The sequence below is a fragment of the Sylvia atricapilla genome, chromosome 6 (genome assembly GCF_009819655.1).
Source record: "Sylvia atricapilla isolate bSylAtr1 chromosome 6, bSylAtr1.pri, whole genome shotgun sequence".
In the NCBI taxonomy this organism is placed as follows: Eukaryota; Metazoa; Chordata; class Aves; order Passeriformes; family Sylviidae; genus Sylvia; species Sylvia atricapilla.
Genome location: NC_089145.1, coordinates 43,606,075 through 43,631,379, shown reverse-complemented (window position 1 = coordinate 43,631,379; position 25,305 = coordinate 43,606,075). Strand labels below are relative to the sequence as shown.

Sequence of the window (25,305 nt, the reverse complement as noted above, 5' to 3'; positions counted from 1 at the left end):
CTCTTCCTAAAGGAAAGGGTTTGTGCTTATTCGTTGATGTAAGTATTAAAACATGTTATACAAGTATCTTTTATTCTCCTCTTGGTTCTTAAAAAAACTCAGCAATTCTATTTAACTTCATAAATCGAAACCACTGTAGCTTAACACACATTTATTCAACTTACAATACATTAAAAAAAAATAAAGAATTAATGATTATTGGTTATGATGTGGTGAGTTTGTGACATGTGCAGAAGTTGTATTTACCTAGAAACTGAAATTTGATTGCAATGCATAAACTGTCATTTAGTGTTTTGTTAAAACACTTGTAATTTATGGGTACACAACAAAAAATGACCAAAACATGGTGTGTATTTAACCTAGGTTTATTGGAAAAAGGGGTTTTAACTGGTGTTAAAAAATTGCCAGGCCTCTTATTTAATCATTATTATTATTCTTAGGACAAGCAGAGATCCCACAAATACAGGTGGCAGGCTAATGAAATTCTCAGGAGTGCTCCTGCTGAAATTCTGCATCCTACTGGTGTTTTCTGAGTATCTTCCAGTGAGATTTTCAAATGTATATGCTTTTTAAATTTTAAAAACTATTATGTCTGAATCTCTCCTACTTCTTTTCTATGCATAGACAAAAGGAGGAAAATGAGCTTTCCTACCTTCTCAGATCCAAATGTTCTCCAGTTTTGCATTCCCTTGTTAAGATGCTTTTCCAGAGCATAGGAAAATGTTTTCACACTTTAGAGGTGTCACAGGAAAATAATTTTGAATTAATGTAACACTTTTTTCATGTGGTATTTTTTTAAATAACAGATACTGCTATTCATAGCCAGCAGCAGTGTCAGAGGTCAAACATTTAGGGTGGGATCCAGCTTTACTAATGTAGGAGTTAGGTGTGTCGTTTCAATCAGTCATTGAGGCTGCTTCCAGAGATAAATCAGGCCAGGGAGGGGAGAGAGGCAGTTCTGCAGGTAATCCATTCAAGTCGAGATACTCACCCCGCTATCTAAATCTCTTGGTCTTTGAAGGTGTCTATCTCTGTATTGATTTAGGATGGAGCCTGGATGACTAGCTCTGATTGGGAAGCAGACTTCTGGATGGCTCCAGTTCAGATGGGCTCCCTCACAACTGGCAGAATAAAATCTCTAAAAGTGAGTATGGATAGGAGCACTGGGGTTTTTTTCATGTATTTAAAGAAAATGTTTCTTTGCTAAATGAATAAGTAGATTACTTTATTACAGAATACAACTCTCCTTTCAAAAATTGTATTTTGCATTTGCTGTAATGCAGGAGGAACTGGCTCCGAGTAGGTAAGCAATTTAAGAAGCTGAGTGACAGAACTGCTTCTAACTTGCCAGGCAGTTCATGGGGTGGCTAGACGACAGTGCTTTGTAACAAATGATACAAACAAAAAGACTGAATGTTTCATGGGGAGTTTCACAGCAGGAGCATAAAATCTTTAGTGAAATACAGTGTAAAGTAAGAGTGTATATGTAAAGGAAAGGTATATTAATTTGTTACTGTGGCCTTAAGAAGCCCTTCATTCCAGAATCACGGTGATTTCCTAAGGCTGCAGCAATGAAGTGTTCGTACTGAACAATAGTCATATGCTGCTATGCTTGAATTCACATACAGCCAAGCATTTCAAACCCCACCAAACCTGTTCAGAGATAAATAAACTACAAATAACAACCTAAAGGAAACACTTTGATGTCTGTTTGGTATACAGTATTTAAGACACGTGAACAGGAGAAAGATACTTCTTCATCACTGCCTTGTAATATTCTCAAGTAATGTATGATGGACTAGGTGATTCATGATCTGAAGTTTCCATAGCCCAGCACTTGGTGCATCATTCTGAGAAGTGTAACAATTAAAGCCAGAGAGAAGCATTATGTGTGTGTCGCATAGCTGTGTGCACTTCCTGGATTTGGGTGTCTGGTATGTCATGTGTTCCAGCCCTGCTGGGGGATTAGAGGTAATTTCTTTAAACAATAACAGAAATTGAATACTTAATCCAATACATATGACACAAAAGCATGTACTTAGTGGAAAATGCTGTGGTCTCATTGGGAGATGTGTTGCTATCCACTCATAAAATTATTGCACTAAAAGGTATTGGTTTATATTGTAGCTACAGAAGATACAGTCCAGTAAGATGAAATGCCATCATCTTTATAGATGGAAAATCTTGTTCTGCTCTCCTGTAATTTATAACAATGAAACCATTAACCATATGCCAAGAGCTGGAGAAAACAAAAACTTTAATGTCATGGGAGATGTTCTCTCTGCTTGTACTTCTAGGCTTTGTAGCCATTTGGGCTCTTAGGATGTTTCTTTATAAAAATCCTTTCTTGAAATTTTCAATATGCTCATGAGTGTGAGTATCTGAGATGAGCCAGATGATGGGTTATTAGTTGAAACATTAATTAGTGACAGTCATTCCTTCACTCTTTACTCCTCCTTTATTTATGTGCTACTGTTTTTTTGGGTGTACCACTTGGTTAATATGAGGGGAAAATGATGGGCCATGTTTTAAGATTGAGTCCATCTTTTTAATTTGTTATGTAAGACTAAAATTGTTCTCACAAATCTCTTCCATGACTTAGCTAAGTACTTAAGTGTTTGTTACAGTTTCTGTATGAAGGGATTTCAAATTCTTTCAGCTAAAAGGCTAATGCAGAATTTTGTAATACATTAGTTCTTCCATCATGCTGCAAAAATTTTGGGTTGTTAGTCTTCAACCTTTCTATTAACCACATCATCCCTTTGTTCTAGATGGCCAACTACTTATTTAATTGAAACCAATCTCCTTTCTTTTCTCCTTTCTTCCTGCTGTATCAGATGCAGATTTGTTTTCATTTAGATTTTTATTACTGCAATATACAAACCCAGTAATTCCTAATTTGAAATGTGCATCTCCTACTAGAATTTGTCCTTTTCCTAGTTACTTTTCTTGAGGTAACTAGATCTAGTAAGAACAAACACGAAGGGAGTATCACGTAATGAAGCTCCTGCTTCCTGCTGTTGAACGTGGTAATGGGTGAACTTCAAGGATTGCAGCTTGGAAGAGAAGACTGGGAAAATCATCTGCTCAGTTCTGAAGTCTGGGATATACTGAAAGGTATTTTCTAGCAATTACTGGCAAAATGATATGCAAAGGAGGCTTAGAGAAGAAAACATGTGTCTGACCAGAAGAATGCTCATGTAGAGGAGGAGAAAAAAATTATAAACCAATTCAATGTGTATTTAAAAAAAAAATCTTATCTGTTTACACTTAGTATTTAAACGACTACATTATTAAGACTACACTACTGGAAATAACATTCTTCACCTTTTTTCTGTTTATGTACTTATCACAGATTTTACAGATTAGAATATACAAGGTAAGTCTCCTCTGAAAATACAGTACAGAGTATTAAATTTGTTAAATAAAACACCATTGCAGATGTGAAACAGGTTCTGCTTTAACATAGGGAAAACATTTCCTATGGAAAACATTTCTGCACTCTCACATATATATCTAGATAGAGATACATTATAGGTATGTGTATGTATATATATAAACACCACCTTAAATCACCACTTTTTGATTACCAAAACTTGTCAGAGCATGACTGTCTTCTACACAGGTATACACAATTTTTTGTGAATCTCAGTTTTTCAATCACAAACACTGTTTTAGTAGTGCATTTTAATAGAAGAGCATCTGCACTCAGGTAATCTGACCAGCAGATGTAATCTAACATTTGCAATGATGATTTTTGCATGTTATGAAAATAATGGATTTGTGCCTTATTGATGCTTAAGGTTCATCCCTTCTGTTCCTGTAAATATTCCTTTTCCACGTAAAGCAACAATGTTCTAGTCCAGGGAACATTAATGAGACAAGTTGATTCTGTCTCCAAGTCCACTGTTTTGTAATCTTCCAGAAATACATTTCTGTTTTTTTTTTTTTTTTACTACTGTGATCCTACAACAAAGTTTACTATAATTTTTAGCTGCATAAACAGAAGAATGTCAACAGTAGGAGCAGATGAATTGTGTAGGGCATTGATGGAACCTTATTGAAAATGATTCAGTGAAAAGCTCTAGAAATAGTGACAGTAGAAAATGTATCACTGGTATGTGTTTAGAATCTATTTTAGGTTGACTTATTCAGAGAAGATACCATAATATGCAGCTGAACCTGAGAATATTTAGAAGGCTGGAAAGGAGTGTGTTCATCATGGAGGAGTACACCCAATAATAACCTACTTGCTGGGGGATGATTAGATGCTACTTTAAAGGTTTGTCTACTGCTTATGGCTCAAATTCAAAACCAGTATTTCTATTCTGTAAATGGACAAGCTACAACACAAGGTACCAGAATCTTTTTTCTATTTCTTCCATTTCTTATGGGAAACATTTTTTTTCTTGCCTTCTGCCTTTCTTCCTTCTAGAAAGGTCTGAGTACCTATTTAATGTACTAGCCTTAATTTAAAAAGAGGTGGGATAGTTAGCATTAATAATACATAATTTGAAAGCAAAGTAAAAGTATTTTTGCAATATGCCATTTTCTAGTTGCGTTACTCTGAAAGAATTACTTAAAGTATTCTGAACAGTATTATGTCTTGGTGTTTACTTAAACCAAGAATCAGGTCCTTTGTTAAAATTGGTATGACTCAAATTCTTAGCTTGCTGAAAGAAATCCAGAATTTAAATTTTAGCTAATTATTTTAAAGAAGTGTCTAGAAATTCTAACTGGGACCAGAAGAATTTTCTTTTCAAGCTGTATGCGGTATGTGGAATACAACATCAGGAGTACAAGGAGGGAATTGTAATGTCAGGTTTAAGGGAATTTAAACAAGGCTATTTTTTTGTACACTAAATTAAGAGGTATACCTGAAGCATCATCAATAAGGAGTCAATAACAGTGCTGAAAAAAACATAGCTTAAGACATATGTATGTACAAAATAAATAATATAGTTAAATATGGAAGTGGAAATGCTTTCAGTTAGACCTCCTACAAAAGGGTATCCCTCCCTGTATTCTTGGTCCTCTGTCTGTTCACATTCTAGTCCACTTTATTCATCCCTCCCTTTTCCTCCCATAATACTCTGCTGCTTTTCAGTTTAGTTGTTGCCATTTTGCTCGTTTACATACCATTCCATATGAAATACCTCACAACAATTTCTACTTCATACCTGAAGAATTCCCCCTTAATTGTGGCAATTCTTAGTATTATCAAAAGTATGCTAAACACAACAGGTTAAAACAAGAAATGAAGACTACAACTAATACTGCAGAAAAAAATCTGTGTAGGCAGCAGTCACCACAGATGGGATTCATTCAATATACAGCTCTTAGTTCTACCACCCACATAATCCCCATTATCATTTTCTACCAAGTATACTTCATTAGCTCTGAAGAAATCTCTATTGTCTCTCCCAGCAGATCACTGAAGGTACTGTCATGATATGGATATAAAAGTTAAAGGTCATATCAATTAAAAACCATTCCTTTACGATCCTTTAGAAGGTCATAATAATTAAGCATATATTAATTTGATGACAACCAGTAATATAATTTGATGAACCACTACCAATTTTATCCTTTGTAAGTAAAAGTATTCTTCCTGCTAGTACTGAGCATTAGGGGATCATCATCCAGCAGTTCTCCCTGGTCCCTATTTGTTTGTTCATTTGTCCCAATTAATTAAGTGATAGTATAATCTCAAGAAAGCGATGTGCTGTCCCAGAGGAAGGAAGCACAAGCTGTCATTCCTGATTTCTATACAGGGTGGAGTTGTGCCTTCTTTTTATTGCTCCGACTGTTGACGCTGATGACAGTCCTTCCAGGAGAGACAGTGCTTTGATCGTGTCTGTAGCTCTGGATGAGGAGGAAACTTGCATTGCCTTGTTATGAGGGACACAATGACTTAGGGAACTTGGCTGAGTGGATAAGATACAAATTCTGTTTCTTCTGCCCTTTTCCTGCACCCCCCCAACTGTTGTGCTATAATCTAGTTATAAAGCAGCTTTGCTGTAAGCAGAATCAGATGGGTCCAAATTAAAATGAAAAAAAACCCCAAGTGCTTGTTTTGTTATTTTAGAGGAGGAAAACCCCATAAAATTATGGAAGATCACCTGATCTGATTCACAAGTAGCTATATCAGCACAACTATAAGGAGCAAGGCACTGAAAGCTGGTGTAGCTGCCAGAGTGCTCGTACTATTAAACCACAACCAAAGACAGAATTTAATTAAAACGTCTAAATCATCCCTTCTTGTGGTGGTCAGTTCATTTTGAGTTAAGAGAGAGTAATTGTTTCCAAGTACTTTGCCTGCAGCAGTGGAGTAAATGACACAAGACTGTCTTATTTATGAGTTTTTAATAAATTACCTATTCAGCCATGTGGCTTTACGTTCTTAAAAATATTAGCTGCTAAGTGTTAGTTGCTAAAGGTCATGGAATTATAGTTTGAAGAGTTTGCTGTTCAAGCACTATCTTGTCACTTCTTGTTCCTCCATTTAATGAATTGTTAACTAACATCTTTAACGCCTCGGGGAATCTCCATCTTCCTATTCTTTCCTTCCCAGTAACTTCAGAGATTTCTGTGAATGAAACAATAGGTGTTTCACACATTGATTTCCTCCTTTTCAGTTTAGCCAGCTGGTGGTGATGTCACACACCTGTGTCTAACAAGCACCTGATACTGTTCCTTCCTTTGGGACTGAAGTACAAAGACACATGTACATACCACCTCTGTATTGGCATTTGTACTACAAACAGTGGATTGCTATCATGATTCAGATAAACAGGAGACTTGTTCAGCTGTTTTAGTTACTTTGGACCATTTCCTGCAGCTTTACTCATCCTCCCAATTAACATGAATACACATTTGGGTTTTTTCCAAGTTAGCCATTAAGGAGGTTAAGTAGGTTGGGCCTTTGTGACTAATGTTTCCTTGGCTCTGATTGTATTTTGCTGCTCCCCTAGAGTATTCTATCATACTTTATTAGCATGCAGGAGAAACTCTGAGATTCCTAATTGTAGAACAGCACTTTAAATGTTCTAGAAATCTCCAAGCTCCAAAATGAGAACTCTCAGTTTTAAGACCCAGCATGAAGGGGCAAGTACTGAAGACTTAGACTGTAAAAAGACATTTTACATTAACATTGTTATTATTAATACAGTTTCCTACTGCTGAGCTTTCATGCATTGATTGTATTGATTTAAAAAAAAGTTACCAGTGCCACAACAAAACTCAGTCAAGGAGATGCTGCAAATAAATAATTGGATGAGGCTCTTCAACCCCTAAAGATGTTTGTTGTTCCACTAACTCAGTAAAGGTAGTAAACAGGTTTTGTCACTGCTGATGCCTCATCACAGGCAACAAATTAAGAATGCAGTTGCTTAACTACTTTACTACATAAAGTTTAAATGTAATCCTGTTTTAGAAATGTCAGCAATATAAATAGGCAGCTAAAGGAAAGCAACATGATCCATCAATGTGCAGTAAGCATATCCCTCACCAGTGTTTAGTTGTGAATCATGAAGAATATTACATCCATGGATTAAAGTCCTGATCTTACATAGTCATTTGCATAGCAAATGGTTTGTTGAGGAGCTGAGCATTGTCTGTTTAGACACTTCCCTAGAACAGGATAATATTTTTAAGTTAGCTTTAGAAATCACCTTAGCTAAATTACTCAAGAAGAAAGGCACGTATTCTAAAGTAAGACTATTCACCTCAAGGGTGGGTACTCCTTGAAATGTTTTTCTACCTAGGGCTATGCAATAGGTGTTATTGCTGCAGTGAAAATTGATTACTCTTTCCACACCTCACTGTAAATACAAAATGGCTCTTTCAGTGCCTTAGTTTGCTTTCCTCTATTGTGTTTTACATTACTACAGCACAGAGAAACAGGAAGCATAGAGATAGTACTACAGGTGTTACATTTTTTGGGTGTGTTGATTTCTACTTTTGAGTCAAGCCACTGACTGAATTTCCTCCTTCTGCATGCTACTCAAAAAACCAAAACATCTTTTAAACATGAACACCAGTCTTACTTCGTCTTTTGCAGATATTTGTGTTAAGGATCACAAAGGATAGAATATTCTGTAGCCTTCATAGAAATTCCTGACAGAGAAGCACCAATGGAAGAACCAGTTGCATATGGCATTGTTTCAGTAGAAATTATAATTTTTATAACCCTGACACTGCTGCCCAGATAGACCACCTTTCCCTACTAGAAAATCAAGCAAGTCAGATAGAAATAAGTGGTAAGACTTGAAGCAGGCTAAGTTTACCTAGAAGTGCAGTTAAATGTGGTCCAAGGGTGGGTCAGCAGAAGCTCTTCTTACCTTCCTGCCCCAGAGATCAGACGAGCATGTTGATGTCCCTCAGTGCCAATGGTCTGGCTAAGGTGAAGCAAATCCTGCAGTGATTAATGTTTTTTTCCTGGTCTCTTTGCCTGAGCTCTGTAATTGAAAATTGCTAAAGCAGGTCATTTGAAGTATGTGTGGTATCTTAGGAACTATAACTTAGTGATCATAAATTTGCATTACAAGTGCTCTTATGGCTCCTTACTTGGCATAAATTTTCAATCTGAACTGCTTATTAAGTATACCACAACTCACCCATCCTGTAATTACCACTAGCCTAATATCTGTTCATTTAAGTTCCATTTTCTTTTAGTTTTTATTCTCTATTCCCTTCTTTTGGATGCTTTTCATTTTATGTAAAAAATCTAGTCGATTTCTCATTCATTTTTCTGTGGTGAGGAAACAGAAAAACCCATACAGAAATGATTAAAGAAATCAGCTAAAACAGATCAAGGAAAGGTGCAACAAAGAAAATTGTGGAAGGTGGAATAAATGTCAAAAATCCATAAAGGACAGATGTCACCTTTTCAAATTCAGTGATGCTAAACTTGCCTTCTCTAAAAAAAGCTTTCAGAGAAATAAGACTGGTGATTTTATTCTACTCAGTAGGTACAGCTATTAAGCATAAGTATACATTTTGAAGAAATTAAAGGCAACAGTGTTTGGAATGTTTACCATCAGCAGGTAAGCCTATCCAGTTCCTAAGTGTTCAAATACAAAACATTTAAGCTATGGCCAGATACTGCAGTCAGTCAGGAGATTGAAAAGCAAAACTTTAATCAAGCTGAAAGATTTAAGATGTTTCAGTGAAGTAGTTAAAAAGATGTACGTAAGCATTAAGTCATTAAAATGACTTAAGGCTCTTAATCTTCTCAAAGGCAGATTAGGCTAAATTTAAACAAAACATGACATGAAGTCTAGTTTTGGTTTTACACACTATGTATCTTTGGTGCAGAATTCAGAATGCATGAACACTAATTTTCAGAAGATGGCATATGTTCCTACAGTCTCCAAAATACACTTGCTATGGAGTCCTAACAGTGGTCTGCAAAAACCACCAATGACCCATCCTAATAACACAAGTATTACTTCACTTTCAGGAAAAAGGAAAATTTTGAAGCCAGTTAAATGTTTGTGCTCATACCAACTGCTGCCAGTGCATGATTTCATTATTCCCTTTGAATTCTGACATTTTCATAAGCTCCAATGGCAAATTAAAGTCCAAGTAATATCAATTTTCTTATACAATATGGTAATGTTATTACTTATTCCTTTGCAAAACTTGTGACTAAAGGAAAAGTTTTCCAGAATAATTCCTTAGCTTTACTGAATATGAAGGACAAAAAATATAGTTGTGAATTATGCACTTTAAAAAAAATCTGTAAACTTTTTGCATGTTGTTTTCATAACAATGTAACTTTTGCTTTTAAACCTTGCAGAACTAAGAACTCTTAAAAAATGTAAGGTTTAAAATGTAATTTTTGGTACCCTTGATTACTGCACCACAAGTTGACAAAAAGCTGGGGATTAAGTCCTCATACTTGGCATCCTAGTAAATGACATTTTTAAAGTAAATAGTCAAAAAAGCTATTATTACGGGGAAAAAAGCAATCTAATTCTATTAAAAAGTTTAGTTATAAAGACTTGGTCCCTTTTAAGGTACTGTTGAAAAAGTTTAACATGGTACTTAGAACTGTACAACCTTATTCTAAAATTAGGTTAACACTGCACTCCAGCATATATTAATTGTCCAACATCTTTAATTACTTTTTACTCAATGGATTTATTAGTTTTTCAATTACAGCAGATGGATCGGGTACGTTTCTAGCATTCATTTCCCTATGGCTGTAACTCGCTTCATTTGCAGTAGAGATGATGAATCGCCAAATTCATAATCCAAGAAGAGAAGAGATCTTTAATGATGGCCAGAGGACTCTGAAACAAAGACACGATTTAGGCTGTTCAAACAGTCAAGCAAATCAATTCAGGAATGTAGTGCAGGTCCTAGAAATGACAACCTTACATCTTACATCTGAGATGTTCTTAAATCTGAGCACAAGGATTGGCTATTCAAATGAAACAATACCCTCAGAACGTGTACATAAGTAAATTTAGCAAATATTAAGAATTCTCTTTCTCAAGTTTTAAAGCCTTATTGCATCAAACACCCATTCTGCCTTGGTTTTGTTATGGTTCTTCCAGAACTGAAGTTTATTTACACTATTATTCTAAGTCAACTATGAAGTATTTTCTCTAATTGCACATTTCAAAATGTAAATGATGTTTGCATGTACAAATTCAACTGGGAGCAAGTAGGTTCTCTCTCATGGTGCAGAAAGTGAACTGAGATACAACAGGTCATATAAAAATAAATTCCAGCGTGATGTCAGAAGAAACTGTCTCTAATTATCTAAACACTGCTTTATAAAGATACAAAAACACAAATTCAAAACCCAAGTTGATACCTTCTAGTTTCCTGACAGCTAAAATAGCAGGTACTCTTGAAATCATGCTGATTAAAATAATTCCATTAAATAGTTGTTACTATTATTTGAAAAAATTCCTTGCCAACATAGTCAAGGTATAGAATTTCCATTTTACTCCTAAAACCTACACAAAAGATTATTTATGTGCAGATGCACAGATGTTTCTAGGTTATAAAATTATCAATACAACCAAAATTACTTATTTTGAAGTAGTCTTTAAACATTTGCTAAATCTGTAACTTAAGCTCCAAAGTTAACTAATGTAAAATATTCTGAAGTAATGTTTACTGCACTTAAAAATTACATCAAAGTATTAGATAACTAATACTTACTATTTCCTGATGATTTTTTGCCTGGAAAAAAAAGGGAAAAAAAAAAAAAAAAGCTGAACAATGACAGTTAAAAATATATATTTCCTATTTACTTTTTACAGATAAATTTTAATTAGCTTATTATTAGCTTAAACAAAAATTGAAAATGTACAACATGTACTTTCCATGGTACATTTCAGTAAACTTTATATTTATTTTTAAAAGTTGTTTGTTTTTAATTAACCAAGACTCCATACATTTAGAAATTATAGTTAGTCATCAAGAATTCTACTATAATTCAGAAGAAACATTTATGGAATATCACTGTTTTATGTAATATATGGATATATACACACACAAGAGATGGATGTAAACTGAAGTGAAATGTTTGCTTTAAATTTTTCTTTCGTATTTTACATTCCCATTGTAATTGTTCCCCTGAAATACTGGGTCACAGTGATCAAAAAAAAAAAATTATTTGTAAGGAAGATAGTTATAAGAGATTGTACAGTCTCCATCCTTGGAAATACTCACTTAAATTATGAATAAGGTAATAAGGAACCTGATCTTTGATCTAACTGCTTCAAGCACTGGTTTGGACTAGGTGAGCTCAAGAGGTCCTTTCCAATCTGATTTATCCTACAACATACTCTTCTATAATTCCATGTATTATTTGCAAAATTATTCCCCAAAGTGCAGAAAGGGCTACAGCTATTAAAAACCATTTTCCCTTTCAAGTAAAGCTTAGCATACAGTTGCCATTTATCCAGGTGTTTTGGCCCTCAAAACTCTACACCAGGTCATCTAAGTCATTAATTAATGTAGTATGACAGAAGACAAGTTTGAAACATTTTGAACTCTCCTTGAAATAAAAGGTTAAAGTGAAAGTTAAACTTTTTTTCTTGCTGTCTACCTCAACTACTCATATTTACTTAATAGTCATTAAGTACTCATTAAGATCAACTCCTTATATTTACTTAAATGTTCAAGTCCATTGTATCAGTTTTGGAATGCTACGCATTACTTGGACAAAGCCAGAGAAATACTGAGGTAATATCTCTCAGCTGTTCCCACAGCAAAGGGTTCCTTTCTCTGTGAATTTTGTGTACAACTTAAAACACTTCATTGTTCACAACAGCCAGTAAAGGGTTTGACTTGGGATTTATGGAGCATAGTCTAAACTGACAAACAAGACCTTTAAGACACCATAATCTCTTGTGCCCTTCTGCTTCAGGCCCATTCAAATTTATTATTTTTACGCATTAGATACTCTGTTTCTTCCTGTGAGAAAGTCATCCCATGTCACCAAGCAACACACACTCTCATGTTCAGCTCTCATTCTGAGGTGCCATCAGCCCAAAACACACTTTCACAAGGTCATGTGAGAAAACCTTTTAAAAACTATTTCTTTTCAAAACCTTGAGCAAGTAAGTTAGATCTGCATTTTAAAAACCAACTCCTATATCACTTAATCTTCATAATGTAAACACAGTTACATTTGAGTACTTTTGTTAGTGGAATCTTCTACAATCAGCATTTAAAACATCTATATTTTTATAGCAAAGACCTGGCCCTAGGGATGAATGTTAATTTCTCATTTGCTTGCTATCTTCAATGACTGATTCCCCTTGTGGGTACTCTCTTCTATAAAAAAGACTGTAATGTGTCACTCACCCCCATATGAAATCTTGTAGTAGGTATAAGCTGTTAATGCTACACCAACCCATATTTCTTGATACACAGTAGAGAAGTAGAACTTCATGGGTCTCAATGCCTTTGGAATCATAGCCTGTACCATCTGAAATTTAGAAGAAGTGCTGTCATTTTAACTTCTGCAGCTGTATTCTTACCTGCTGGATTTTTAACATACATACAGACACATAGATTCATCTATCTTTATCTATACACACACTCCTAATGTATATCAGCAGCAGTTTACAGGTTAAAAAAAATATCCCCAAGCATGCAAAAGTACTTATTCCAAAGCAAAGAAATGAAAATTCAGAGTCAAGGTTACAATTTATGGGCTAACACAAAAAAAATTTTAAAATTACATCAAAAATTTCATCAAAAAGTTGATGAAAGAGTTCAAAGGTGAGTCAACAGAATATTTACAGAACAGCAATAACTAAACTTCTCTCTGCCCATCAGTGACAGCTTTTTCCTAATGTTTCCAGATTCCCTCAGGAGGAAGTCTCACTCCAGACAAGCCAGAGAGGCTCCTTCCTTGCACTACCAATTTAGCTTCCCTCCCTCGCAGCTGTCTCTTCCAGCATGGTAATTTCTACTCAAAATAGCAACATAAATGATGTTAAGCTAATGAATTCATGCTTTATCATGACTATTTGACTTTCAAAGCATGCCCCAAGAGCAAGAAGCCTGTCAGTGTTGCTGTGTTTTTCCTTTCCATGCAGCTTTGCAAGACAAAGAGAAAACCGTAGGAGGTTTTAAAATAAAGCTTATCCTAACTCCCATAGATGTTAGTTCACATTTGGACCACACTGCACGGAGATGCCCCATGTTCTCTTACGCACAGCAGTTCACCCAACTATTCATGCTTATTACAACCCAATAAAGTCGGCTGTACACACATATAGACAGCATATGCTAGACCAGAGACCCAGGAAAGAAAAGCAGATTTAAACTTCTCTGAGGTAATGCTCATTATCCGCCGTTACTAAATGTAAAGCATCGTTTGGCAAGCCTCTAATATGAGAGGGTACAAGGGTAGCCACTGTCAAAACAACTGGGAAAATCTATGTGTTTCTTAAAGAATGAAAACAACTTTGAGGCAATTCGTGTATAATTACAAACCCACATTTACATTTGTTTATGGACAGTCATTTCAGTAATTTTTTATTGTGGCAAAAGTTCCTGGAACACCTTTGTGCTTTCAATAACACTATTAATGACACACTCTATTAATGACACTGCTCACCTAAATTTCCAGGGTTTGTAGTTTCAGATGAACAGCGGATTACAAACAGTCACTCTGCTATAGCAGAATATCAAGACAAACAAGGAGACTGAACAGAAAAGGAAGGAAAGATTTCCCCAGCGCTAAAACACACGGGGAATAAGCAGTGCCGCTTCCACTTATCACCGCGCTAAAGCCCGGCAGAGACCTTTCCCCAGGGCCTGCGCGGGCGCGACGTCGTTCTGCTCTTTTTCTGAAATCTCCCCGGAAGGACGCTGTATTTGCTGTCCGCTTGACCTCCCCGCCAGCGCCCGCCGCAGCCCGGGGCACCCGCGGCCCGCCCGCAGCCCGGCCCGCTGCTTTCTCCCTCCTTCCCTTCCCAGGCTGAACCGGGGCTGTCCCCACCCGAGACACCCCCGAGCAGTGCCCGCCAGAACCCAGCCGGGGCCAGGCGGGCCCGGACCCACCGTGGCAGGGGAGCGCCGAAGGTCACACTCGGGAAGGGGCACGGCTCCGCTGCCGCCGCGGGGTGCGCCGGGAAGGGACGCGCGGCGGGCGGGGACGGCAGCGCCCCCTATGGCCGCGGAGGACCAGAGCGGCGTCGCACCGCGGCGGTGCCAGCCCTGTTTCTCTGGGAATCATGGAAAAATGGGTCAGGCGGGAAGGGACCTCAGAGAGGCACCTGGAACAACCTCCCTGCTCAAGCAGGGGCATCCCAGAACATGTGGCACAGGATTGCATCCAGACAGTTCTTTAAGATCTCTAGTGAGAGAGATTCCACACATTCTCCGGGCAACCTCTTCCAGTGCATGGTCACTGCAGTGAAGTTCACTGACAGTGAAGTTTTTCCTCATGTTCAGGTGGAATTTCTGGACATCAGTTCCTGCCCGCTGCCTCTTATTCTATCGCTCAGCACCATCGAAAAGAGCCTGGCTCCACGCCCTTGCCACCCTCCTTTCAGATACTTGTAGACATTGATGGGGTCCCCTCCCAGTAGTCTTTTCTCGAGGCTGGACAGGCCAGTTCCTTCAGCCATTTCTCATAAGAGAGATGCTCCAGTCCCCCATCATTCTCTGTTGTCCTCCACTGGACCTGCTCCAGGAGCTCCACGTCTCTCTTGTACTGAGGAGCATTAGACCTGGACACAAAACTCCACACTGACCTCCCCTAGGCTGAGCTGAGGGGCAGGATCACCTCCTTCGATCTGCTGGCAATGCTCTTCTAATGCAGACCTTCATCTCAGTCCTTCTTCCCGAGAACACGCGCAGCAGATGTCCGGTGCCAGGACAATGCTGGGAAGGGCCTGTCACAGTCTATGCGGCGTGTCCCTTCGGGAACAGCCTGTCCCGGAGCAGCGGGAGGCGCCCACTCGGCTGTATTTATGAGGTGTGAAGCAGCTACGTGCTTTGCAGGCCGTTTCCTCCAGGCGCGGGCAGGACAGGGTGTCTGAATTCCAGAGCTGTGCTCGGGCATTGTTCTGTGCGGGAATGACCACCCGGGCCTCCCGTGGCTGTGAAAGGAAAGCAGAGCTCAGACCTCTATTGTGTGTGTTAAAATGCTTTAGTGAGATCATAGACTGCATTTACTTTCCCAGTGAGTGATTTACATAATCTGCAGGTGTATAGATTTGCTACATTTGAGCTTTGTCACACAGGACAAACAAGACTCCTTGGATCTTGATGGGCGTTTTTTGCCTTTAACATAGGAGCATAACTTATGTCGAAATACTTCTTGCGTGTCACCTCTTTCATTTAAAACTTTATCAACCTCTTGAAATTTTAGTGAGGAAAACCCCCTTCTTTCTTTAATTTAGGCTTTTGAGGTTGATATGTTAAGCAACCAGAGGCCGTAATATCGTTATCTCCTTACACGTACCGTAGATTTGTAATTACTTATGTCAGAGTAACAGTTCTACAGCAGCCAAATGCCTGCACTGGATCAGACATCCAGTGTGGAGATGATAAATTCTACTAGGAAAAGTAAAGGTCTACCCTGTTTTCATAATGGTTTTCAGTATTTATCTGATTCAAAAAATTACACACAGATGTTTGCAGTTATTTCAGAAGAGAGGGTGACAGGATGAAAGGGAAGTTCAAGCGACACGTTTATCTTAGTTCCTATTCTTCTTTTGAAACTGACCCATTAGGGATAACAGGCCTTCGACTCCCCTGTATACTTCTGGTCTTCGTCTGTATGTCCTACCTTTCTAAAGAAGGCTTTAATACCTCTGGGGGTGGGTTTGGAGGAGCGCAGACCGCCGCGGCAGGCGGACAGTGTGGGCGGGGCGGGCGGAGCGCTCCCGCCGCGTGGGGCCGGGCTGGAGGGCGGGAAGGCGGGAAGGCGGGAAGCGCGGCGGCCGGGCCCGCGTGCCGGGGTGGCCATCGGCCGCCGCTCCGCCGCCATGCTGCGGAAACTCGCCGAGGAGAAGAGCCGAGAGTGGTTCACCGTCGGCGGGGCCGTGACCGCCGTCGAGCTCCTGAGCGAGGAGGCGCGGGTCGGCCGCTGTGGCGCTTTCCCCCGGCACCCCGCACGGGAGCCGCCGACGGCTGCGGGGTGAGTGCGGGACGCTGCGCCGCGGCTCCTGATGGGCTCCCTCTGCCCTCTCTGCTGTGTGCCCGTGGCCCTGGGTGTGCATTCCCCAGAGTCAGGGCAGCCTCCTCTGGCTCCTCTGCTCTGGTGGGCCCAGGGTGTGCAGTTGCTGGATTCCCGCCTAACACCCCCGGTAGCGTTTGTGGCTGATGCGTTTTTGTGCCTTTAATACTTAATGTTATTTTCTGATTTGCTGGTTAGGTCTATTGTCTCCATCATGACTAGACGTGTTGTGTGTAGGGTTTGCTTTCTCTGAAGTGCATTAGTCGTGGTGTGCAGCCGAACCTAGTCCTGTTGAAAAACCGTAGAACTGTACTAAAAAAGACTCAGTTTATTCCGATTCAGGTGTATTAACTTAACATTTTTCAGTGGTGATAAATGAGATTCACGCATTCATTGCTGTCGTGACCTAATGGAAGCATTTAAGTTACCAGAATAAAGCAAGTCAGAGGTGTATTGACATATTGTTCCTTATGCCTTATTCTCAGATGGTAGAGTTACAGGCAACGAGAAGTGTATGTGTGTTTGTATAGCAGCCACATACATTTGATTTTCGCTGGAGTCTGGGTATTGAAATGCAAAAAATACTTTGTTCTGGATGCTGCCTGGACTGTGGCAGTACATACTGATTTTGGTATTTAGACCAGGTGTGGTAGTATATCTGTGGTTTCCATAGAAAAGTGTTTTGTATGCACTTTCAGACAGTATTTTTCAAGATGAGTTTGGCATACACTCGAGGGAGTGTTTTGGGTTTTATTTTTCCCTGTGTGATGCACAGCAGTAGAGGTTGCTGTGTTTCAGGAAGATGTATTGCTCTTAAAAGGTGTACGTTGGTATCTGAAAAAGAATGAACATTTTGCATAATGTCTTGCTATCAGGTACTCTTCTATTTCAGCAGAGTGTTCAAGCTATCAGTGTTTCTGGCTTTGCTTCAAGTAAAGGACGAAACTGCACCTCAAAATACCTATTCCTTTTTATCTTTCAGTGTTGAGGTGCTGCCATTACCAAGCTCTGAATCAGTGACCAAGAGCTACTGGACTTGCACACAGTTGAAATTTTCCAGAAGTGCCAAGACAAAAATTTACAGTTCTTTTTAAGTTGTTTCTGTGAATATGATGCCTTAACCCGGTATGAACTAGATGTTTGTGACTTGGTCTTCATTAAGCTGATAGTAACATTTCTGTAGTATTTATGAAGTGTTTGACAAGAGATCCTTGAACCCACCTGAATACTAAGCACAAGATCTATTTCATGCATTTCCTGTACACAGGAGAAATGAGCAAGATTCATCAAGCCTTGTGTGACTAGGTAGAGGCAAATCTTTATTTTTATTTGGACAGAAAGTTCTTTCTACTCACAAGTCATAGCAGATAACCTAATTGTGAGTTTGACAGCTGTCTTAGTATGGAAAAGGTATTTTTGCAGTTTTGGTTTTTATATTGTTTTTTTTCCACACCTGAGAGGGGCAGAGGTGATATGCATCCTGAATGACTGTTTGTGTAAGCGTGGACAGAATTTCTTACCAATAGCTATAAAACCTTTGAGCATAGATGGTAGGTGCACGTCTGTCCTGCCACAAGATGGAAGGAATCTCTATGAGGAGCTGTGTTTGCTTAGGTGTGTTTTGTTTTCGTGCATACTTGTGTTTCACAGCTCTGGGAATATGCTTACATTTTTGAGGGTTTCTGCAATGTCTCTATAGGTTTAGATTTAAATGGTTGGATGGAAAGGAAATCCTTGTATTTTATTTACTGACTGCTTAAGAGTTTGTGGAGCTGAAAACAAAAGATTTTCTCATTTGTTGAGGCTGCTTGTAGCATAATTGTCTATTGCTTTCAAAACTCCTAGTTTCTTGGGAAAGTCAAAACCAAAGTTATTCAGATTCTTGAAATGCTTATTTATGTTTATTTGAAGTTGGATATACAATTACTGATGGAGACTTGTCTGCCTACCACTTTTGTCTAAATTAATAGCTAAGAATGTGCAGGTTTAATACCAAATTGGTAATAACAGGTGTATTATTGCACACAAGGATGTGTAGTAAGTACTACTGTATAAAAACGTTACTGAGATGGTTTAATGGCATCTAAAAGCCTTGTGTCTCCCTTAAAAAGAGATGTGGAATGTATTTGCTTACTTTACCAATGATGCCTCATTTTCCAAGGCTTTAAAGATTCTTTTGCTTTCTGAACTACCTCTAGAATAACAGCATCAGTATTTGAGATTGTTGGGGAAAGGTAGTAGAAATAGAAACTGCATTAAATGTGGCTCGAATTTCTTTCCTTAAACAGCTCATTGATTAACTTTTAAATTCCTCTTATTATGCTTAACTGAAAGAGAAGAAATTTAGACCATTAAATCCTTAATGTGTTCACATTAAGACAGTTAAAGGCTGAAGTGTGTAAAAGGTGTTTATTCTCTCTTATTTCCTGCATTTCATACGTGTACCTTTTACCAAGTTAGCACCTTTTTGAAGCTGACTTACTGCCTAGAAATATTTCATGCTGTTTGCTTTGCTTGACACTTGTGCAGGGGGGAGACACTGCTGTCCTTTGGAATTACTGCCACTCACCTTTCTGTCACCAGAGTGGTTTGTGTTGGCTGCCTGCCTGTTGCAGAAATATCTGCTGGCTCAGTGTAAGGGACGATGTAGTTTTAGAACACCTCATGCAAATTGTGTAGGGTATAAAATAAAAAGTACTTAAAGAAGCAGTAGCAGAGTTCTTGTACAGTGATCTCCCCCAGGGTAGTGGTGACTGGCCTTCCAGCAATCTTATTCCTGTCTCAGGTAGCTGAATTCTAAGGGTAAGGCATAATTCCAGAAAATGGCCTGTCTCATCTGGTGAGCTAAAGAACAGATATTCTTGGCAGCATATTGTGGTAAACCTAACAGATTTCTTTAAAATACATTTAACATTTTTAGTTTGGCTTCTTGTTCTTACACTGCTGTTTTTTCTATGCTTTTCTCTGCTTTTTTACTAGAGAGAGTATATAACAATTCGGTCATGAGGAAGTGCTTGTACTCCACAAAGTTACCCCACATTTCAGTATTTGAAAAAATGGCCAAAGTGAGGCCTTAGAGGATGGCATTTTTTTCAGCCTTTGGTTATTTTTTTTTCCTGTACCTTCTGCAGTTCTCCTTTGTTTTCTCCTCCTTTCCCCCCAGAAATGCAGACACTAGAACTGGATGCAGTACTCTGATTAAAACATGCACATAAAAGTAGGTGGGCTTTTTTGTGCATTTCCCTTGCATTATATAGGGATTTAACATTGATCTGGCTATGATGCCTACCTATATTTTTAAACTCTTGTGCAGCGACTGCCTTTCAGAATATGGCATCATTGATGGTTACTGTTTCTGAACCTGGAAAAATGCAATTGCTCATGTTAGAGTGAAATTGAAGTGAAGTTTATGAAGTGTGGGTAAGTTGTATCTAGGGTTGTCTTGTTATGTTTGTTTATTTGTTTTCCCTGCCCCTTTTTGGGGATTGTTAAGGTAAGTGGATCTTCCATGTTACTGGCCTTCCATTTGCCATAAACTAAAATTTGGAAGCTGCGTTTTTAGATTTCTTTTTACCTATTTTTCAGATAGAAAGCTGTGAGGATACCGTTTAAAGGAATAAACTTACGTGAATTGCCGTTGCAGGGATCATGCACAATTGACCATGTCAAAGCTATCTGGAACCAGCATTATGGATGTTAATTCTCAGAGAAATATTATAAATACTCAGTAATATTTTAAATACTCAGTACCTGTAACCCTCCTTTCTGTAGGAAAGGTACTTGATATTTAATACTTGTGAGAATTTTATTACTGTGGAAAAAAACCTTTCTTTAAATCCCTTGCTGCCTTCATGCAGGGATTAGATTAGAACTGCAGGAGAAGAATCTCCAACTCTTTGCTGCATCAGTAGGGCAGAGTGAGTTTAGAACAGCATTTTTGTTATTAATCCACAAACTGACAACTGACAAAAAGAGGGCAAAGAGTTTGTGGCTGCTCTGAGTGCAGATACAACAAGTTTGTGCGTCCTTGTGAAGCTTTGTATATGGAAGTGGAGGGACTAGTTACTTTTGGTATTGAGTTGCAGCTTTTATTATTTTAAATCTGTTGGAATTTTTTTGCTCTAGTCCTCCAATGCTATGTCCTTTAGGTGGATGTAGGAGTTCTCCTTGTTTTATCTTCTGTGTATATTTTGTTTTACTTTTCTTCATGAGAAATTCTCTATATTGTAAGCTTTTGAAAGGCTTTTTAAAACCATTTTTTAAAAGATTTAAAAGTGTTTAGTAAATAACTGTGCTGTTTGTTCATCCAGTTCTGGAATGGGGGGATACAGCTGTGGAGCGTAAGATGCTCTGAAGTTGTGTTACCAACTTGATGAAATCTGAATGTCTTCCTCAGTATGTTTGAAGAAAATACCAGAGTTAAGCAGTTTTGTTTATGAAATAGTGTATTCTGTGAATGAGGCCATGTGAGTCTTACCCATTTTTTCTGATCTGGCAGACAGATCAAAAGGAAATATGGAGAAGAAGAGGTTATATAAAACATGTAAAAACTTGTTACAGTGATGGGAGCACAATTGGAAATGTAGCCAACGGAGTTCTGGCATATGTTTTCATTGATTTTCTGCTCTAATTGCCTGCTGTGACCGTGACTACTACGTATGTGATTAATCTTGTGAAACTTTGTGAATCCACAGTGATAAATCATGGTGACTGAGAAACATTAAATTTTGTTATGTGTAAATTTAGAAGGAACACCTTGTGTGTTTGGAAGTGATCTGTTGACTATTCTAGAGAAGTGCCACTTGATTTCATCAAAATGTTAAAGGTTTAATGCAGAATTTGAGTTTCAGAACAGCTTTCAATAAATCAAATGAGAAACGGTTATTTAAAATTAAACAATTGAATATTTATTTTAAAGAACAGAGAGCTAGTTGTTAAATGCTGTTAAATATCTAGTGGTTTTGTATAGCTGTCCACCTTCACGTACTTCAGTATGTGCAGAGTATAGTTTAGAAAAAAAATAGAAATAGTACATGCAGCATAAGTTCTGTCAGTTTTTTCATGCAACGTATTCTTGAAGTTAAGAAATAATTATTCAGCTGCAAAAGGCATTTACCAGTTTATTTAACTGAAGTTATAGTAAATTGTTTCTTTTACACAGTATAAAGTTCTCATGGAGCCTAAAAACTATGTGACAAACACAGAAGTTTTTGTCTAACACTCTGTGGATTGATGCTGTTTCAAAATATACAGAGCAATCTTTTTTTGTTGTTCAAATACTTCTAGCTCTATATGGCTAAAAATTGAAATGCTTCAGAGTTTTTTTCAGAAACATCTACATTTTTGATTAAAAGAGGGCTTCAAACACAACAGCTCTAAGAAACTATAAAGATAAAAGGTGAGTTGATACTTAAGTTACTGCGTGCTAGCTATTACAAAGGATTTTAATTTCTGAACTTGGAATAAAAAGGGGAGCATGTCATCTTTCTTACTCCTATGTGTCTGGATGGCAATGACAAGAAAGGAATGTGGATGGCTACATAACTCCTTGAAAGCAACACAAACCAACTTAACTTGATGGGTAGTAATAGGGTAGATTCCAGATTCTGTGAGAGAAGGTGGGAAACATGCTTTGTGTGTTTTTGTCGACGTAACTTGAAACCGTGGGGATTTCATCTTTGTCCGACTTGTTGGAGCTGTCACCACGCGGACTAAAATGTTCAGGGCAATTTGTATTCCATGCATCTACCAGCTGCTCTGCTTGGTTTTCTCTCTCAATGGTGGTAAGAAAATCTTTTAAAACTTGCTTGAATATGTAGACTATTTCCCAGGGTAAAACATCATTTTCTGCCAAAACTTCCCGAAATCTAGAAACAAAAATTGAAATCCAGTCATCGGCACTGAAAACTTTTCTCTTTCCTCTCTGGTCATTTGGGGGTGGGGGAGAAGGAAATGACTTGAGTTGTGGTGTCATTTTTTCCTTGCTGCCACATTTCCCCACTCACCTCCCCCAGAAGATTGTAAGAGGAAAAGAGCTCTAACAATGCACTGGATGTGCTCCAGCTATTGTGGATTGAAAGCAATTGTGATTGGGTACTATTTTTTTTTTTTTTCTTTTTTCTTTGGCCCATCTGAGTAACTTGATTTAAGCTGACTTTGCCCTTAGGTATTTTATGGGCTTTAAAAGGCAAATGCACTTGTTCTGTCATTTCTGAGTCCCTAGAAAATGTACTTAAAATGCAGGCATAGGAGAATTTTTCTTCAAAAAATGCATAGAGGCATTTTTTTTTTCTTTACATGGATTTGCAAGTTTTTAGGAGCTTTCTGGTACTGTAGACAGGCTGAATTTCTGCATAATAGTGCATTGCATTAGTCTTTTTATTTGATTTTTAGTTAACTGGGTTGCTATTTAATTAATATTAGGGATAAGTAGTAGGAAAGACGGGAAGTATCAAAAGGTCATATGAGAGTTCCTGTGTTTGGATTAGACTAGAAAGATCCTGATCTAAAACTTCCTTCAACTGCAACATATTAAAGTGAAGATGTAATTTCTAAAACAACTATAAAAATGCGCTCCAGTTGCTGGTCCTTGTTATTTTGGAAGAGCAGAACTAAATACAAACTTTCATTAGGTAGAGAAACATCTTATTTGTGATAGAGAACTCAGAGTCAGGGAAATACGAAACAATTACCTGCTGAGAACAGTTCCTGTTTGGCAAGGCTGGATTTGGGAGCACAGAACTTCAAGCTGCCGTTGCTCAGTAGCTGGAATTGTTGCTTGAGGATTTTGGTAGTTCTTGAGCCAGTTGTAATCCATGCCAGTTTTCTGGACTTTTTGTTCATTTTCAATCTCTTGCACTAATCTTTCACGCTCTTTCAGGTGCCATTTCAACTCCCTCAGCAGGGTTTTTGTAACTACTTCTGAACCAGGACATCTAGTGGATTTGTAGGAGTCAGTTTTTGACCATTTCATCCAGCCAAAAAGTGGCATTTTTAAGCTGGGGAGAGGAAAAAAAAAAGAATTTTGTGTGTGTCAGTCTAACTGATTAGGCTTTTTACCTGTAGACTTTCTTCTTAGGAACTAAATATTTGAATGAAACTTTATTAATGATCCTAGAATAGTTTGCTGTACAAAATCACCAGGCCATAATGGAATATGACGAGCCTTGCACTTGATAATATTTCTTGTCTCTTTTCTGAGTTAACATAATCTGTGAAATTTGCAGCATTCGAAATCCATGTCTGTCATCTAGGAAATATTCCATATTTTATCCATAGTATACGTGATTAAAAGAAACAGGGAAGAAATGCCGAAACTCCATCACTCAAGCTAATAAAAAAACCCCTCAAACCCCACAGAAAACCTAGCTAAATAACTCCCTCCCAACAAAACACAATCCCCCAAACCTCTAAAATTTGGGACTACACATTATTTAAAAATGAAATTAATTAATTAGTCATCAAGTGCTGGAACTCTGCTTGATTTGGTTTTACAACTTATGTATCAATTTTTATTTTAAATATTTTAATTATTGTTCACATAATCTGGAAACAGAAGTCGGGTAGAACAGGCTTGTAAATTGCAGTTTGTAACAAATCATGCACACACAAGCATGCAAGTTGGAATAAAATAACATAAATTACCTTTGCAGTTGTCTGTGAACACTGTTGCTTCAGGTGAGCTTGCTTGAAGGTCTCTTATTTTAGCATATCCCGTTTGCAGGTTGTTAGTACTGCTGGAAGAAAACAAGTGTTTTTTTCTCTTTTTTCCTATTTTCTTTTTTTTTTCATTTACTCAAACTGCGTCCAGAAAAAATAGCTTTCTGTACTGAATATGACAGTTTATGTTTTTCTGCTTTTAAGGTTCTTTTTCATCCTCTGTACTGAAGAGAAGCAGTAATCCATTTAACCTAACGTGGTCTCTCAAATACTTTCTACCAAGTCCATTAAGATCTCCTACCTTTGAATTGAGTTCTGCCGATGGCAGCAGTTGGAAAAAAGATGGTAACAATTTCAAATGCTTGTTGCTAAATCCATCCAAATGTACTGTTGGTAGTGAGATGAATAACGATAGTCTGAAGCAACTAGAGACGTGCTTGTAGCTAAAGTTAAGGCTGTCGTATGATGTGATGCTTGGCTGTGCATAGCTGTAGGTCACAGTTTAGAGCTGTATTTTTATGCCCATAGAGTGCTAAAAATAACTATGTTGCTTTTATCATCAAACTAAACTTTCAGGCCACTGAGATGCTGGAAGACTTATCTCCCATTAGAGGGGGATCAGGCTGTTCTGCTGTCATTTTTAAACAGCTAAGAATAGTTTTTCTCTAGTAAAGATCATCTAAAGCTTTTGTTAAGTGAGTGTTGACAGAGCAGAGTATTTGACAGTTGCTCAGGATTTTGTCGCTACATTAAATGCTTCTTCCAGATGAATTTCATCAATCTCATGGTTCTGTACTTTTTCATTACTGTGCATAGCTGTTAGCATTTTTAATTAACATTTCAAATGTGTTTAAAGAAGCCAGGCTGTAACACCTACAGTGTACCATGAAAGACACGTTAATCTAATTAAAGGAATGGAATGATAAGGAGATGCAAATTGAGGTCAAACTGATCTAAAAAGCCCGGAATTGTAAGTC

At 38.0% G+C, this 25,305-nt stretch overlaps 3 protein-coding genes across 7 annotated transcripts in view; 1 reads left to right on the top strand and 2 right to left on the bottom strand.

Moving 5' to 3' along the window:
• Window positions 1–10,105: 10,105 nt before the first annotated feature.
• Window positions 10,106–14,630, bottom strand: ATP5MJ (ATP synthase membrane subunit j). Of its 4 annotated transcripts, none has more exons than XM_066321734.1 (5): window positions 14,545–14,628; window positions 14,099–14,155; window positions 12,835–12,958; window positions 11,182–11,202; window positions 10,106–10,298 (listed from the first exon to the last, which is right to left on the bottom strand). In XM_066321734.1, exons 3-5 carry the CDS (start codon window positions 12,956–12,958, stop codon window positions 10,279–10,281), a joined length of 165 nt encoding a protein of 54 aa, XP_066177831.1. In that variant the 5' UTR covers window positions 14,099–14,155; window positions 14,545–14,628; the 3' UTR covers window positions 10,106–10,278. The 4 variants fall into 4 exon arrangements, with proteins under 4 accessions (XP_066177831.1, XP_066177832.1, XP_066177833.1 ...); XM_066321735.1 differs by having other exon boundaries at window positions 14,099–14,152; window positions 14,545–14,607; XM_066321736.1 differs by lacking the exon at window positions 14,099–14,155 and having other exon boundaries at window positions 10,106–10,321; window positions 14,545–14,630.
• Window positions 14,631–16,478: 1,848 nt separating this feature from the next.
• Window positions 16,479–25,305, top strand: part of TDRD9 (tudor domain containing 9) — a 68,521-nt gene continuing 59,694 nt past the window's right edge. Inside the window, exon 1 of the mRNA XM_066321682.1 lies at window positions 16,479–16,630. Within this exon, the coding sequence (XP_066177779.1) occupies window positions 16,479–16,630 (152 nt within the window). The remainder of the gene's footprint in view (window positions 16,631–25,305) is intronic.
• RD3L (RD3 like) lies at window positions 21,811–24,820 on the bottom strand. 2 transcript variants are annotated; one of them, XM_066322294.1, is made up of 4 exons: window positions 24,630–24,820; window positions 24,314–24,405; window positions 23,362–23,667; window positions 21,811–22,536 (listed from the first exon to the last, which is right to left on the bottom strand). In XM_066322294.1, the coding sequence occupies exons 3-4, from the start codon at window positions 23,658–23,660 to the stop codon at window positions 22,239–22,241; spliced, it is 597 nt and encodes a 198-aa protein (XP_066178391.1). In that variant the 5' UTR covers window positions 23,661–23,667; window positions 24,314–24,405; window positions 24,630–24,820; the 3' UTR covers window positions 21,811–22,238. The 2 variants fall into 2 exon arrangements, with proteins under 2 accessions (XP_066178391.1, XP_066178392.1); XM_066322295.1 differs by having other exon boundaries at window positions 24,314–24,402.